Source organism: Phymastichus coffea, unplaced genomic scaffold (genome assembly GCF_024137745.1).
Source record: "Phymastichus coffea isolate CEN01 unplaced genomic scaffold, Cenicafe_Pcof_1.1 PCOF00086, whole genome shotgun sequence".
NCBI lineage: Eukaryota > Metazoa > Arthropoda > Insecta > Hymenoptera > Eulophidae > Phymastichus > Phymastichus coffea.
This window is the reverse complement of record NW_026706897.1, coordinates 658,365-676,773: the sequence shown is the minus strand read 5'-3', so window position 1 is coordinate 676,773 and position 18,409 is coordinate 658,365. Positions and strand designations below refer to the sequence as shown.

The following is an 18,409-nucleotide window of genomic DNA, read 5'->3' as shown; positions in this document are numbered from 1 at the left end:
TCTATTAAAGTGGTTTCTTTATTTTCTAAGTCGTTCGTTAGTTTTTTCGTATAATCTGTTCATTTTATCATCGTATAAAATATACGAACTTTTATCTCATTTTTCTGTTTCTTAAAAAACAAAAAGAATTTATGGAATTAATGTACTAATCGATATATTAAGAAAAGAATTGAAGCTTAAATTGAAACAAAGGACACGAAAACTACCCTAAAGCATCTGTATCTTCAAATGGATTATATACAAGTGACATGGCATGAGAGTATTGAAAATGCTAATGAGCAGCACAAGAGTTATGCTAAGCTTGCCACAAAAGAAATTAAAGTCACCTAAAACATATGTAAACGAGACGAAGAAAGGACAAAACAACCCGAAGCGCTAAAGGGAAATCAAAGAAAAGGGTCGCGAGATACCTAACGGAAACTTTCTTTTTTTTCCCATAGCACCCACGCGCATCCCTAGTCGTAGACGCAAACACGCACACGTACCCCGGACGTGTCTCTACGTGCGAATAATTTATCGGTACGTCCAACCCCGTCGCGACATGTGTGGGCCTATGCATACACACACACACACACACACACACACACACACATATTTCGTCTGCCCCCTCTCAAAACACACACGTGCACACGCACAAGGCCTATCGATTTTCCCGACAACGCGTCCGCAGCATCCGGGTATGCAGCAAGAGCACCCTTTCGACGTGACCGCTCTTTTTTCCTGACAGAGAGAGCTTGTTATGGAGAGCTGCTCCGATAACGAGTGCGGTCGTGAAACGGAAACTTCATTTATATATGAAACTTGTCTTTATTCAACAGTAGCTCATTCTTTATTCAGCGAGGAACATTTTACCGATAAAGCGACGAATGTCAATCGTCAGTACTTTGAAGTGCGATCGATTCAAACGGAATGATTTTAGAGATAATTAACTTACGATCAATTTGCGAATTGATGAAAGAGATATGTACGCCGATAGTTAACGGGTTGGGTTTTCGTAATAAGATTACGGTACCAGAATGTTTGTAAGTTATAAACAGTGTAATTGTCACCTCAATAATTCATTTGATCGAATGGATTTTAATTGAAATCGAAGTATACAATTGAAAACTCTCACATTATTCTCACGATCAGTCCCATTTATTTACACGATTAAGCTCGATTTACACGTATGACTCGCTTAATAATTGTCACTCGTCAACAAATCAATACAATCAGCGTTATTAATTCGCACAGAGGAGTGTGAATGCTGCCTTAATCCACTCCCTCGCTCTCTTTTGATTCGCCGTGTGAAAGTCTGAGGGGGGTGGTGGCGGCGCCGCGCCGTGCGAGCCATCGAGAGCGAAAGTGCGTGCGTCGGGATTTTCGGTTTCCGGACTTTTCGCGCGAACCCCTCTCCGACGGAAGAAAAAAAGTTCGATTGGCGACGGCGTGCCGAATAAAACAAAAAGAAAGAAAAAAATAAAACAAAACAAAAAAGCAACGAGAGAGCCATCGAGATTTAATCTCTTTAATTAAACGGCCTGCCCCGGGAAATCCCGTGCAAAAGGGAAAAACGCTTTGGATCGACGCGCACACGCCTGAGAGCTACTTCAGGATTTTTCGAGAGTGAGCATGTTTTTGCTCGCTTTTGTACTTGTTTGTTTTTGCGTGAGCTTCTATAGCTCTTTCTCTGGCATTTGTGTTTAAACTTGTGATGTTATGATATTCCGAATTTCAATCGACTTTACTTGTACAATCGCATCAAACTTTCGAGTGGTAGCAATTGTAAATTGTACAGGCCTTACTTTATTATCTCCTTATGTGAACTTTGCAATAGTTAGTTAGAGAACGTATCCTTTTATTTTATTTTTATGTAACGTGATTTATAAACGAATAATACGTTATATTCAACATTCAATAATCAATTTCAATATAACATTTTAATTTCATATCAAAGAAAGTTGGAAATCATGAATAAATATAGACTAACTGTAAAATTAAAAAGAAAATTGATTGAATAGAACTTTACGGTAATTTCTTTTATGAATAATTGCATTACAGATTAACCATACACAAATTTTTGACACAATCTTCCGTCATTATTAAACAGTCAGCGCAACACTTATTGTTTGACTAATAAATTAGATCAATTTTCCAATAAGTTAAAAAATACGATTGCATCTTTTTACAAACATCTCGTTGAAACCAATCGATACAGAGACACACGACATAACTATTTCCATAAAAGTAAACTCTACATTCTCACCAATAACAGTACGAAGCATTTTTTTCCTTATGTAAGCGCAGCCATAGCTCGTACATACGAAACGTCAGGCAGCTGAACTTTCGATTTTTTCCAATAGCATCGTATAGACGCCGCCGGCACATACATATACTCTCTCTCTCTCTCTCTACTCATCCCCGCGTCGGAATCCCGCGCACGAGTCCGCAATGATCGTCCCGGGGAGTTTTATTGGCGGAGCCCTTTGTCGAGGCAGCGGTCCGCGTAAACGAAATTGCCGGCAAGGGGCTAGATTTACTTTCGAGACTTTTCTTTTTTTTTCTACTCTCTTACTCTAGATAGAGATGAATATGAGAAGAGGGGAGGAGAGAAATGATTGTTCCACGCTTCTTCGAGTGGAAAGTCACTCTCATCTCTCTCAGATGAGTAACGTTTTTATCATCCACAATATTGCCGTTGAAAGTTTTGAAGTATTGGTCTTCTTTCGGTATTTTGATTCAGTGCGTGTTAATATTCTAAGCAGGATTTTTATATAGATAAGGCGGTAGTGACAAAAAAAGCTCTTCAAAGTTTTATAGAAACCTTCGGGATATGGTAATCGGAAGGATCAAACTACACGTAAAATATTCCCTATCTCGAGTTTGTGCGAACAAAATAAAACGAAATTTCATCGGTCTGATTTCAAACGAACACTTTAGCAAATTTAAAAACTTGCGGTAAAAACAATGAAAATGTTTTGCTCGATTCGGCCTCAACGAACGCAACGTCAATGTGCCTCTCGTTGCGTCAGCGAAAATTTACTGCCGTGCCACAAAGAAAAAAAAAAGAAAAAGAAATCGTACAGCAACGTCGGAGAGCTAAAGTGCGCTACTTTGGAGCCAATGTATCCCCCTCGATGCGTCTAATTCTCCCTTTGTCGATGTGTGCCACCCTCGGCACGCGTGTGCATGCACCACCGCAATGGGAACAGTATTTGGGCGTGACTCCGGATTCGCCACGGCCATCGCTTGATACACAATTTGGCCATTGCACAGAGCAAGCATCCGCCTATATTGCTTGCGAAAGTCAAGTGCAACGAACTAAGGAATCTAAGAGCTTTATTTTTCTTTTTCTTGCTTTTCCCGAAAAGCTTTGTATCAAGGGGTGTGCTACTACTGCTGCTAAGGAGTGTCACGTTATATAGGACGTATATCTTTTCTTCGATCCAGCAGCAGCGGCAGCAGCAGCAGCAGCAGCCCGAGTGAATTGGATTTGAAGCGTTTTACTCGTCGGGTAGAGAAAGAAGACAAGGGCTATGGAAAAAAAGAAAAGGCTAAGTTATTGTCATCCTTGAAACGATCCTGTTAGCTGCAGGATTTAGGATGTCGTTGAACGTGCTGGGCAAAGAATTCTATCCCGAATTTGGCGCGTTTAAACAGCTAAAGAAGAAAGCGCGCGTGCACGAAATTACAAGTTACGATATAAACTAGTCGCCAACACGCACACACACACACACACGTACATCCTCGAATATTTATCTAATCGAGTGACGTGTGATTTCTCACAGAATCTTATGCGCAAACACATCACAGACGCGAAGCCTATAAAAATCGAAGCATTTCACTCGAAGCCTCTAATTTGTCCCTCTAATCCTTCCAACGAATGGAACAACGTGCAGCAACCATCTCTTTTTGCCACCACCCTCGTACCGTTTAACCCACAGCAGCTCCGCTCTCTCTCTCTCTCTCTCTCTCTCTCTCTCTCTCTCTCTCTCTCTCGCTCGCTCGATTGCCAAAATCGCGACGGAGAGATCCGTGACTAAACTGTTCTAATCGGCGATACATGACAAATCGAAATTGGGGTAGAGGCACACGCGTGTCGAGTCTAATCGGGAGACTGGTTATTTATGGGGTTTGCGCTTCGGGCGAAAATTTATGGCGCGCGCGACTTTTGATAGACTTTACGCATGAAGATCTATACATGTAATTCCGACATAGATATTTCGGCTTTTGTTCGGTTACGGTATTATGGTTCTGATTGACTGTTTCGTAACAGTTATGGGACTCATGAATTTGTTTCTATGCGGACGCGGGAGCTTAACGTATATTTTGAGAAATCTTGATATCGAAATACGAAAATTACGAATGTAACAATAAGCATTGTCTAAACAGCGAAATCATCATCCGAACAAAATTAACTTGTTAAGCTAAATTTAGTTATAATATATAACTTTACCTAATTACAAGTTCTAGCTCAGGAGAATAACCAAATAATCTTCGCTACTCGTAGATATATATATAGGCTCGCTACGCAGAGCTAAGAGAGATAAAACGAATACATTTCAGGTATGCAAAGTGAAATGAAAGTACATACGTAACCTTAGTAGCGGAAAAAATTCAAAGCAATTGCCAAAGTGTGACTCGGCTTGTGTTACGCTTCATTATTTATTATTTCAGAAGCGCGTCGCGAATTTCTCCGTGAATTGCTACGGAGGCGCGCGAGACTTGTCAAGTAGAGAATAGAAACGATTCTTTTTCGCTCTTCTTCTTCTTATTGTCTTAGTAAATCTTTATAAATGTATATTTTCATTACATTATACCGAGAAGTAATTTTTTAGTCACAATGTAATACATTTTATCAAATATCAAAGCATTTCGATTCTTGTTTACATTTTATATAACTTAAATAATTTGAGTATACACGAAATTAATATATATTAGACACATTAAATCATTTCTATAATTGTCAATTGACATTCTATGCAATCAAATAATATTTTCCTTTGATATCTTTTTTTAATTCTAGCAATAAGACGCCATCTGCATTTCATTTTATCTGATACATGTAACAGCTTCTACCTGTAAATATATATATAATTACAATTTTAAACTCTGTGTGAGTGTGTATATTATATAAATTAATAATTATAATTTTTAAGCATTTCTAGAAAAAAAAACAAAGTGTCGATCAGTCAGATGAATAATAACAGATGATTGACAAATTATAAGTGTATAAAGTAAACGTAATGAAGACACTTTGCAAAAACGAATTCAGCGCTATTACAAGATACAAGTTTGCGCACAAGAGAGTATCGAAGCTTCGTTGGCAATCGTAACTCTTTCAACTCCTCCCGATCTATTTATCGAGAGAGAGATGGGGGCGGGGGGGGGGGGGGGCTTGAAGCGAAACAAGCTTCAGCTTCTCGTACTTGTACATATAGCGTGCGTCGATAAGTTTCTCTAGCCCCGCTTTAACTTGCCTTGTAGCACCCGACGCGCGAGTACTTCCAACTATATACAACTCTGCTGCTGTGCACGTAATGCCGAGAGTTAAGAAGTCCACCTCTCGGGTATTTCGTGCACCGCTCGATACCGAATTCTTCGCTTACAAATATCAGACATACACACGCTATCATCGCAAGTTTTATCGAGTTTTCGACGTGCGAACTTGCGTCGCGTTTTTTTTTCTTTTCTATAATTGGATTACGAGATAATTACGTTTCGCTGCAACGAGGAAATAAAATCCACCAGGAAATTATTTACATTACAATATTTATTAATTTAATAATCTTACGGTTTACGTAATTTATATTCTCTTTTCAGTAATCAATTTTACCGCATACCTTATCTGCAGTAAACTTACCGCGTAATTAAAATTCACAACGATGAATAATTCATCATCTCGAATTGAAAGGCTCATACAAAAAAGAAAACGAAGCGGGCTACTTATATATACGAATAAATAAAGCGATCTCCAAGTGATCTAAGTAATTAAGCAAGAATATATGAAAATGAAATTCCACTTCAACAATAATGCAAAGGCATATAGATATCAAAAGCTCTTGAACGACTATACATTCAGTAAAACCTCCCCCTCTGTGCGCAAATCTAACATTCCTTCGTTATCATTAAAACGAGATTAATGACTACGCAACGCCCTCGAGCGTTTCCCTTATACCACCTGGTCGCATCGCCGCGTGCGTCGGGAAAAAATGTCTGTCCCGCGATATACGCAGGAGATGCACACACTCATACCGAGGGCAATAAATCAGCGGATTGTAACATGTAACGTGGATGGTTGTAATTATCGTCATCATTAAATTCCGTTCCATCGGCATCGACGCCTTTCGGTACATGCATCTCTGCACGACTCTTCCCAGGAGCGAGCTTTACGTACATGTTAACTGAAGTTGGAAAGCTCGCGGAAACCCTCGCGCTAATTTCTGACCGCCGTGTGCTTTGCTTCAATTCGTCGGTACGCGCATTAAATTTGTTTCTCCGCTAATGCTATGCGGATGAGGAGAGCCAAAAGCCAATTGCCAAATGCGCGATGGCGTACCCTCGCGTCATGGTTTGTTTCCCGGTCGAAGTTTGACTTCGCGGTGTGGATTATTACGCGGCATTGTTTGCAACTCCGCGCGGAGTGCGGAATGCGCTTGCTAATGGACAAAAATGTTGGTCGAGCAATTACTCCGTGCAAAATTGCTACTTTTTTTTTCCCGATGAATTTACGCTCCGACGGGCTCGCGCTACATCAATCCATTTGTTTCTGAGCATTTAACAGCCGAAAATCGCAATGAATTTATTTAATTCTACGTAATAGGATTGCCAGCCGAATTAAATGTACAAAACGTCGTTAATTGTTGAAACCCTGTTGGTGGATTTCCAAGCAAAGTATAAATACAATTCTCGCGGCAGCTGTGTTTGTTCGATCCAATAAATACATGTATAAATATGATTGATAATAGAAAAGCAACAGTAATTAGAATGGTTTTGGTATATCTCGCGGATGACGGTGTCGCTGACCTGGAATATTTCGGGCGTATTTTGGCCTGCGCGGATTGCGACGTTTTAATTACAGCTTTGCCCCTCATCCGGTATATAGCCTCGAATGTACACACACATAAATTCTGAGCATTTAAGTGATATGCTCGTTATTTGCAAATAGAAATTATACGAATTCAACATCACGTCGCGCACGATGCAAAGTGTAATCGCAACATATTTATTTGGCTTTCACGTTTACGGCTATTTTCAGGGCAACGCAAGGCATCGACGAGTGCTTTTCCGATTCGTAATTTAATCAAGAAAAATAAAATCACATTTTTGTTATTTTCGCAATGGCATTTGGGCGGAATGAAAAAATTCAATTGCGCCTTTATTTGTTGCACCGCATTAAAAGCGTATAATTTAAACAATTCGAGCGCGCGTGTTTATTTATATCGATGTGCTCAACCATTGCCCGAAATATTGGATTTTGAGGTGAAAATAAAAATGAGTCGCTATAATAAAACAGCACGTTTCCCTCTTTTTTTTTCCTTTCTCGATACAGCAGAGCCAACATGCAAATAAACGTGGTCACCCGGGCGCACCTGTTATATCCTTTTATAATGAATGTTTATTTGCGAGAGCACGGTGGCGGCAGCTCTGACCGGTTGTTTCGGTACTTCCGGCACGCAGTTTAAAATGCATGGGAACAGCATTAACTCGTGGCATTCACATTTTCGATACAAATATAGCGCGTTTCTCGGCGAATTTCTGCTCATTTTCCGCGTTTCCCCAGCCCATGCCCCCCACGCTCGCCCTCGTATAATTGAAAACGACGCGTCGTCAAAAATACAACGCAATCGTGTATTAGTTAATTGAAGATTGCGAAACGGCCGCCAAAAAAAAAAGTCCATTTCGCCGCAACGCGTGCCATCCATTTGGAGCTGTCGCGGGCGGGGGGGCAAAAGTGCGTTTTACAAATGGCGCGTCATTCGTACACACGCTGGGCTCGCCTTGATTCTGATTCATTCGCCGACCGTCACCTCCTATTACTCACCCGAGAGTTCACTCCACAAACACAATGCTGCTTTTCCTTGGAGATAGCCGTCGTCGTTTCTCGCTCGTCGCCATGGAAAAATGACTCTTTTTTTTTCTCTTCTCTTCCATGAAAGTTAACCGGCTTTTAATACAACGATGCCTTATCTTTTTACTGTAATAAAAACTTGACCCATCGATGCGGTACTGTGTGTGAGACATCAGATTGATTTGCTTTCATTTTTCTCCTGATCTTTCATAACCACAAAAATTGATAATTATGATAATCCATTGTGAAAAATTGGGAGGGTACAAAGGAAGTTTAGGTATATCGAATGATAAAGTATGTGACTTCGGACCATATCAGACTCTGTTTTCTTTCTATTGGCATTGACGAATAATACACAATTAATAATCTTCTTCGAAAAACACTTTTACTTTTCGAGAAATACCGGGATGGCCTTCATTCGCATTCCACAGTCCAATGAATGATTAAATCAGAAAAAAATTTATCCACGCTGTTGGAATGTAGGTCTCGTTAAAAAAAATACAATTATTATTTATGCACAGCTTTCTCACATTACAACGATCATTAAAAAAGGTCAACGACGCGAAAAGAAAAATAAGAAAAATCTGAGAATTTTATCAAACACTTTATTTCTCTACGTCGTAATAACACCTCTTCAAGCGTATAATACAACAGGCCATTATGCATTCAGTCACATTGGCTCTCGTAAGCGGCAAAGATGAAACAATAATGAATGGGCGTATGTATTTCGCGCGCATACACAGATGAATTTTCCTCGGACACATTTATCGACGCCTCCGCGCGAGTCGTTAATTTTTTAATAGAACGAACCCCGAACAAAAACTTTCAGTTACGCGATATTATATATTCGCGCGTGAATGCACTTTCACGGCGCGCCGCTGCGGGAGAGCCGACAATCGTTTCGCTATTGTTACAAAGAGCAGCAACTCGATTGTGTCTATGTACCTATATATTTTATTATTATATATGCGCTTATTCTTTTTCCGTTTGGCAAGTTTTCCATTGTTAAAATGGAAAACTGTGGATACGGCCACGCTGCATTAAATCTTCATCTCTTTGATTTTATAGGCAATTTTTTCAATTTTCATTAGATTTTAATTTATTTATTTATCATTAATTTCTTGACATGTTTCATTAGATATTAAAAAAAATTCCAAATGGTTCTATGATCTCGATGTATGAACTAGGTCAGATATTGACGTAAGTAACACTGTCATTTTTATTATTTACAATATTAATTTCTAATTTTGATCTAATAAGATTCTCATTGATTAATTGACATTTGCTATAACGGGACTTGTATTAATTTTTGATTATGCGTTCATTTCTCTTCACATCGATATGTGAAAGATGATCTCATTCTTTGCATTTGATGAATTGTCTTATAAATTATAAGTATATTAATACATCTCACAATCTCATATAAGAAATTCTCATAAAATAAGTCTCTGTTCATAGAAAAGGATGACCTTTGTCAAGTTGAAAAAAATTAACAGATCCAAGAAACGTTCATTGCCCAGTTCGAGAGTAGAAAGATCAAAAATACAAACAACGTCATATTTTACTTAAGTACCCAACTTGTATAAACATTGAATGCAAATGAATAATGCTTAATTAAGGCTAATTTGTGCTCGTGATTAAAAAAATGATGTAGAATTAACATTTTACGAACGCGGTTGAGATTGATGGCTGTCCATTTAAAGAGCATCTTACGTTAACGAAATATGTAAAATATACGCAGACGAGTCAGTCCCGAAAATTAAGGAACTCAATGGGAAATCGGCGAAAATTATTTCATAGTATAGAAAAAAATATGTGTGAAAAATAATTTTCTCGAATATAATAATGTTTTAAATATTTAAATATTTAAAACTTACTTTAACACTTATATTGAAAAATAACTATATAAAATATTTTTTGTTATTTTTGTTTATTGTCAAATTTTTGAGATATGTGTAGTCGAAATAAAAAAAAGTCCATTTAGAAAGTGTCCCTTTAAATTACGTAATTGACCGTTATCGATGCCATTTTTATAGCAATTTTATGGTATTAAATTCTGATAACTTTTTTCATACATTAAATATTTTAATTAAATATTTTTTCATATATTAAATAAAGACGGTTCATTTTATATAACAAGAATGATCTTATATCCCTTATATCAAGATTATTTAATCAAAAAAATTTTCCTCGTCTACTAAGCTGATTTTCAGTCTTGGATGCTATTTTTCGAGGAAAATTCTCTTACGATTAGAGAGGTCCTCTTGTCCCAACAGGACTTTTTTTGAAAGCTTTGAGGAAGCCTATGTCATTAGCATTAGCAGTAGTTCTTATAGCTTGCTATTTTCATTCTCTACGAGCTTCTATAGATAGCACGTATAAATATAAACTTAAATATACATACCAAGTGAGCTAACCCATTTCATCTGTGTGATGTTGCAAGTAGAAGTACGTAACAAAGTATGTAAGCAGAATTATTCTTTAATTAAATACACTGTAAATAAAAATTTGAGATATAAAATGATAAATGAGATGGTAGAAAAAAGAGAGACTCAAGATAGTAGATAATAAAAATGTTCAAGCTAGGAAAAGAACTTAAAACGATAAAAGCTTTTGGGGTTAGGTGCGGCAAGCTTATCAAGCTTTCATACGAAAGAAATGATTGTGCAATAAACAAATAGAACTAGGATTATACTAGGAACAAAGTAAAAAAATATAGTACTATCTCCATTGCCATAAACATTTGCAATATTTATCTATGTATTTATTTTTAGCAATTACAGATGTGCTGTCTATGTTTATGCACGCGCCTGCGTGAACGTGTCCGCGTTTTCCGCCGGTGCATCGCGACGTATACTGCAACGTAGTGGATATCATGCAGCGAGTAATCACTAATTACTGCGTGGATTAGTAGTGAAGGCGAGGGAATTTCTATTGACGGCTATTCTTCGATTCAGCGCGAGGCAAAAATGTCGGCCAATAAATCAGTGACATTCTTCATTCACCGGAGTAAAATACTCTCATCCACTTTGGGCAATCAATCTACTTTATTCTACGTGGATAGAGAAGCAGTGAATTTTAATTTTAAAAAATATACCACCGAGACTGTTAATAATCCGAACCCCGACTGGAGCAAAGTAGTTTCTCAGGCGGAAAAGATCGTTGGATATCCTACTTCATTTTTAAGCCTTCGTTGGTTGCTCAGCGATGAAATTGCGAATATTGCTCTTCATTTACAAAAACTTGCTGGTTCTAATCATCCGCTTCTTCAAACTGCCAAGTAAGCTCATTATCTGATATTTTAGCAGCTATATAAATTGGAGAATGCATGCAAAAACGTAGACGGATACAAGATGGTAAATAAATTTGTAGAAATTTGATTTACAACGGACATAACATGCAAGCTTGGGGGCTTATTGTTTTACTCATATCAAAAGCTGCTGGGCACGTCAATATTGATGACATAAATGTAGATAAATCAGCTGGAATCTTACACAGGTAATAAGGAACATAGTGTAGATTAATAGTATAGGCAATACAGAATCTATGTACGTAAATTTGAAATTTTTCTATAGCCAATGGAGGTTAGCTAAAATTACCGAAATGATTCGCACAAGTCATTTAGTACATAGAAGCTTAGTTAATGTACGATCAGGGGAATACTCTGAACAGTCAAAGTTGAACGACATAAATTTTGGAAATAAAATTGCTCTTCTCAGTGGTGATTATTTATTAGGGAGCAGTGGTGCTGAATTAGCAGCTCTCAGAAATCAAGAAGTATGTAGCTAATGATTTTTATTAATTTACGCTCTTATATTTTAGATTATTAATTTGAAGTACATAATTTTTGCAGCTACTAGAACTAATAATAAGTACAATCAAAGACTTTGCAGAATCGGAATTCGTAGGTAGAAGAGACAATCAAGATCATCCGTTGCCGTCTGTACCTCAAGCAGTTCGCACTGGCTATGCTGAACAAGAGTGGACTCTACGTAACGTTTTGAGTTCTGGTGCCCTGTTGGGTAAATCTTGCAAGGGCACACTGAAGTTAGCTGGTCATAATGAAGAAATGTTAGAACAGGGCTATATATTTGGAAAACATCTTGCTCTTGCTTGGCAGGTCCACATATAAAGAGTTATAATACTCGATATTAATTTTATTTCAATCAATTAGATATCACAAGCGATTAATTTTTTTTACAGGCTTGTTTGGATCTAAGTCCATTTATAAGCAGAGATAAAAAAAATCAATTCGATGTGTGCTCAGCACCAGTTATGTTTCACATTGAACATGATCCTTCAATTTTAATAGAAATCGACAAAGGACTTGAATCAATTCAGAATATTGATTATGTTAAAGTTTACGACATAGTCGCCAGTGGTCCTGGAATTGAATTGACAAAGCAATTGCAGCGAAAACATTCGCATTGTGCGATGGAAGCGCTAAATGTTTTCCGAGAGGGTGACGCACGAACAGCATTGTCCAATCTTATAACCGCGATGGGAGATAGTTAAAACGAATAAGAAAAAGTTATTGTTGTTTTTTTTTGTATTGTTATTCGTTATTAAAGATAGACAAGTATTTTATGAAATTAAGGCTATATACTGTTGTACACTCGTAATGCAATGAGTAAGAAAAATTTATCATATTTTTCCTCAATGAAATTATAGATATACGCTTGAAAAAAATATCACTAATTAAAGTCCTCATTTGTAGATCGACTAATAATTTTTAAAAAATTCTTAAAAAAAGATGAAAATCCATTGTGATAAAATGAGTTAATTAAATTTGGCACATACGTCTGGCAATATAAATACAAATACTGACGTAAAATATCTATGCGCCGAGTATACGTTATATAATGGCAAAAGTACACGTACCTAATTGCGTTACAAAGGCACAGTGGGCCAAATTCAGTTTTTGGCCGAGGGCTTTTTATGTGACGAAAGAAAGGAAAGGCAGCGCACGCACAATTATCTGCAAACACACTCCCGGCGATAAATAAATCTATTGCATTATACGAGAAAGGCTCGCGGCGAAAACTTGACAAACACACAAGAGAAAGAGAAGAAGCGAAGTAGTATGCGCATTACACGCCTCGCTCAAGCCGCAATTGTTGACTCGTGCGGCGAAGCTCGCGAGCATTGTTTAGCGCCAACGACTTTTCCTCAGGGATTGCCATCCCGCGCGCGCGCGCGCTCGACAAGAATTGCGGGAATGCGGCCACTGGTGTATATATTGGCTGACATCGGGTTTTACTGGTTTGAAATAATCAAATATAACCGCGAGGGTACTTGCACAAACGGAATAATGTCAAAATTGAGTTATTTTATTACTATTATTTGTTCGATTCGGCACAAAATATATTCTAGTGGATATTTCTCAGACTTGTGATATTAATTTAAATGATCAAATATTGGAATTTTTATGTTGTCTAGCCTGAAGTAGATTAAAATAATTCAGGTTCGACAATTCCAAAAAATTGTCTACAATCAATTTAATGCATTGCATGTACTTTTACCCATCGCATATTTGATACGAAAAATAAATTTTTAATGTAATATAAATATTAGATTGATGAGATGTTTTAAGGCATAAAAAAAGGATTTCATTTTAGTATAGAAAATTTTGTATTCAATTTGGAAAATATTTCCATGATAATTTTTAAGAAGGAATCATAAAACAAAGAAAGTCTTGGCGTGTCTGGAGGCATTCGTGTAAAGAATGAGAATCATCGAGGACAATGCGGATAGGTACTTACATGACTTTAATAAATTTTTTAACAGCAGCCTCGCAGATACTTACACGAGAGAAGGAAAGGGGGAACTTTTTCACAAAAGATATAAAGAACAAAGAGAAAAAAAACGAAGGGAAAGAAAGTAGAACTATTGAAGATGGCAAATAAAGAGACCCGGTTCGAGCAAACAGAATGTAGCTTGCGGCTACTACCTTATATATTGCTCCGTACGTGTAGCATTAATTAAAATATTCTTATGTTATCTTATGTTATATTTATAATATTCAATTGACATAAATCGTGTTATTGCTAATTTTTCTTTGTAGTATAAGTGCAAAAATCATAACGTTATCACACGTTTTTCTGTTTAGCGCAAATATCTCATAATTACTATGTATCAAATTTATAACAATGTCAATTGATGAGATTGACTTATAGTTATAAAGAAGAATATCCAATATAATAAATAAGAAATCGTATTATTATGCCTAGCAATTGAATGTTATGTCACTTATACGCCTACGATTAGCTATACATTTTTGTAAAAATATACCCCTAAAATTTTAAGTATCTTTATTTGGCTCTGACAGACTTCAGGAATTTATATAAATTCTTATCCCAACGAGTGGTCCGAAGCTATTAAAAAGAAATAAAAAATCATTTCGTCATTCCATATTTTACATGAGCCACACGCACCTATTAAATTTTAATCACATCTATATCCCAATAAATATCCAAATACCGCATAGTCCAAAACACCTCTTTTTTCGACATCTCCCTCATTTAGGCGTTACTTTATGAGCATTCACTTGATACTTTGAACGCACGTGCCTAAACATATAACGCCCACGAGATACTCGGGATGATGTCAACCATACTAGACCGCAATGATGAAGATTATCATGACGCATCAAGGAGTGCGGGCTCTGGGACAATGACGCGTGACGCGATTTTTACATCAGAAGCCACGACAGCGAGAGAGAAAAAGTCGGAGGGAATCTTCATTTTTTTACGGCAACTCATTGATGTCGTTGATTTACATGTTAATGCGATATTCGTGGAATGACCTGAATAAACAAAGGATTTAGCTTATGCGCTAGAGACTAATGGGTCTATTCATATGGAATGTGAGAGAACTCGTGGTCTTTTAATATATTAATTTGTGCGTGTAAGTGAGTAATGGCAAAATTTGTGTATATAGATTGGAGATTGATCGTAAGGTATGAAAATTGATGATAGATTATTTAATCATTTTGTTTTGTAAAAGTAATGTACGTATTGCTAGTCAAATAAATTTGTTCTATTCCGTATGAATATTTGAAAGATAACCGACTATAACTAGTACCATCCTATAACGGACAGTTTATAGCTCGACCAGTGGCGGCACGTGTGTGTAAAAGATGATAGACGCTTCTCCGAATAGCTGCGGAAAGAGAGATAGAGAAGCGGCACTTGGCGTTGTCGACGAGTCACCTGCCGGCCCTTAAACTGTCTATCTGCTGGAGCTTTGTAACGGCTTCCGAATAAAATAAAAAGATGGTATTTTTCATTGGTCGACGTCTTTCAATTATGACATTTCGAACACCGCTCGTCAAATAAAATAGACTTTTCCGGAATTTTATTTGAGGCTTATTTTTATCTTTTTATTTAGAATAGTTACTGAATAGGAGAAAGCGTTAGATTTTATGACCATATGAAAATTTTTAACTCGAGAGCTATTCGCAGTTCAACATTATATTTCGTGTAGAAGTGAGTAATTTAAATGCTTCTTAAAAACAGCAATATTTGTAAATTTGGGTTTTTGTTTTATTAAAAGTTATTTAAATTTTTAAGAGTTTTTAATGACTTATTCATATTTAAAAGCCTTCAAGAATTTGAAATTTTATATGTATTATTAATAATATATAATGAGATGTCATTGTAGAAATATCTAATAACCAAAGCGTAAGATGAGACTGTGGTATTAGAAAATTCATATATTGGCATTCAAATATAAGATTTGATGAATCTTAGTAATGAATTCGCTATAACATTGTAAATCTACTTTTACAATTTCAGAAAACAATGCTTTATTATCCATCTACAGGCGTACTCGCGAACTAAAATGTTAATCAGTTTCCAAATAAATAACGAAGATAAAAAAGGTATAGTAAAATGCGCATTTTTATCGTCTGTCTAAGCAAATATAAATGTTTGCAAGCAGCACCTGACTAAGAAGAGCCGTTGATTTTCAGTGCCATATCAAACATGTACGTCGCAAATTTGATAAATTCGATCAATCAGCAACTGAGCATGAAATAAAAAAAATGTGCGAAGAAACGAGCGCGGGAGAGAACATATATTCCAGGGCTCTTGGCGAAAAGATGCTCGCAGCTCGTGCACAAAAGATATCCCCATTTTCATCAGGCGCGAAAGCGCGCGTAGTAGCAACACTGAGAGAAACCCTCGGTGGAGGACGTTATTACGGGAGATTTAACACCCTAGCGACGAAGATTACGGGACCATCCTTTGAACTTGGAAATTGAAAAAAAAAATTGTCTCCTCTTATACTCCGCGACGCAATTCATCCCTCGGTGGCTGTACGCGTGCGCATTTAAATAATTACAGCATCCCGGGCCTCGATAATTTATAGCCACACCGTGGCAAATTTTCGCGAAAGTACAGCCCTTATTCTTTTTGATTCGCGAGACTACTGTGCCGTGTGCGTGTGTTCCGTGACCCTCTGTGCAATTCCGAGAGACAGGCAGAAACGTGACGCGCGCTGCCGTCCCCCCATGAGTTTATACCTCGACTATTTCACTTTGTCGTCGGACAGTTGTCTCTGTGTAGCAGCTCACCGGTCCATTAATTATGGGATTTTATCGACTAGGGGGGATTCATTGTTCGATTGACAGGTAACTCTCAATATTAATTTGCGACTGCTTCCACGCTCGTTTTTCTGACACAACTCTGCTAATGCTCACATTCCCGATGTCCAGGTGCAAATGGATTTAGCGACCTTTATAAGAATAAATATGCATCTAAGTAGTTTAATTTAATTTCTTTTACGTGTGCAATTTAAATATGCTATATTAATATAAAATATATGTTCTTGCGATTTAGTATAAATTAATCAAAGCATGCTTTTCTGTTTGATATTGATATTCACGTACTGGATGAACTTTAAACAATATATATGTTAAGGCCTTGACAGTGCAACTAGCTAGGTAGGGTGTCGCTATGCGCATCAGCTCTGCTCTCGTTCGTTTCGAATTTCAAGATATAGGTGATTCGAATGAACTCACGCGAATTTATGAGGCAGGAGGAGAGACACGTTTATTATTATTTGAAACAATTGCTCGAATCGCCAGAGCTGTGGTGAAGTACAAACACCGTACAACTAACGTTCGCGGTAGGAGCTCTAGTTCGTGATGACACTCGGGAACTGCTCGCGACTAGATGCTTCCTCACTGGAAGCCGGGAGGAAAGAGAGAGAAAGAGAGAGAGAGAGAGAGAGAGAGAGAGAGAGAGCGAGCGAGCGCTCAAAAGACTTTTCTCGGCACGATTGTTTGCTTCCGTCCTCACCGTCTTTCGGTTCCAAGTGTAGCGTCATCTGGCACTAGCTCAACGTTCCGAGGAGCAACCGCCACATATACAGTAAGAAAATGAAAGTTTAAGCCTATTAATTTTTAACCTTGTATATACATGTAATTAAACAAAAGTAATCAGTATTATAGCATGCATAAATATTTCATATATATCTTGATATATATAAAACACCGATCGTAGAGAATTGAAATTACTTGAAATTATAAAGCACGGGCACAAAAGAGAGAATTCACTTTAGAAAATCTAGACTAACGAGCTAAAGCCTTTTCTTGTGTCACTCAAAACTTGAGCGGGCACAGTGGCTTAGTAACTTGAAAAAAAAAGCAATTATCCGATCCTTGCAATTCCATTCCCGTGAAAGAGAAATAATGTGCGATACCCTGTCAAAGCCTAAGCATTTCGATGGATATTAGTCGCGCATAATTGGGATACGCACCGGCGCGATTGCGGTGCTTAATTAGGATGGTGGCTAGCCGACGAGTATGCAAAAGCGGTGAAGGGACATACCGCTGCGTAATCGGAGCCTTGCGCGGATATATCGCGTTACGGCCTCTCTGCCCCTCTCTCTAACGTATAATGAACCCTCGATTCTTGAACTACGGAGAGAGGTTTGACTGCCGACAACTCACTCATTCGCTTGAGGACAAGATTTTTTTTACTTCCTCGTCGTCGTTGTCGTCGCCGCTGAGATGGGGTGGATGTATTACAATGCTTAACTTTAGGAGGGTAATCTCGGAGAAGCAAGGGATGCGTGATAAGGCAGCTAAGAACTTCATGGAAATCGCGGAAGATCATTTTTTCTTTCTTTTGTGCTTCTGCTGCTGCAACGCTCAAGTTTTCTTCCTCCCCCACCGCACTCTCTAGCCTCGTAATAATGAAAGTGAAAAGTTGCCTCGTTACGACGAGAAACTTTTTTTTATTACCACTCCATGGTTAAACATTTCTTTTTTTCAAAATTAATTTTACATTTTTAGTCAACAAAAATTTTTTGTTTGAACTCTTAGCAGAGCGTTAGTTGAGAAAGAATTTCCAC

General features: G+C 37.6%; 1 protein-coding gene across 1 annotated transcript; it reads left to right on the top strand.

The window, feature by feature from the left end:
* The first annotated feature begins 10,936 nt into the window (after window positions 1-10,936).
* Window positions 10,937-12,565, top strand: LOC131669059 (all trans-polyprenyl-diphosphate synthase PDSS2-like). The gene is made up of 5 exons (XM_058943632.1): window positions 10,937-11,330; window positions 11,423-11,548; window positions 11,626-11,827; window positions 11,904-12,170; window positions 12,254-12,565. Exons 1-5 carry the CDS (start codon window positions 11,020-11,022, stop codon window positions 12,563-12,565), a joined length of 1,218 nt encoding a protein of 405 aa, XP_058799615.1. The 5' UTR covers window positions 10,937-11,019.
* The last annotated feature ends 5,844 nt before the right edge of the window (window positions 12,566-18,409 follow it).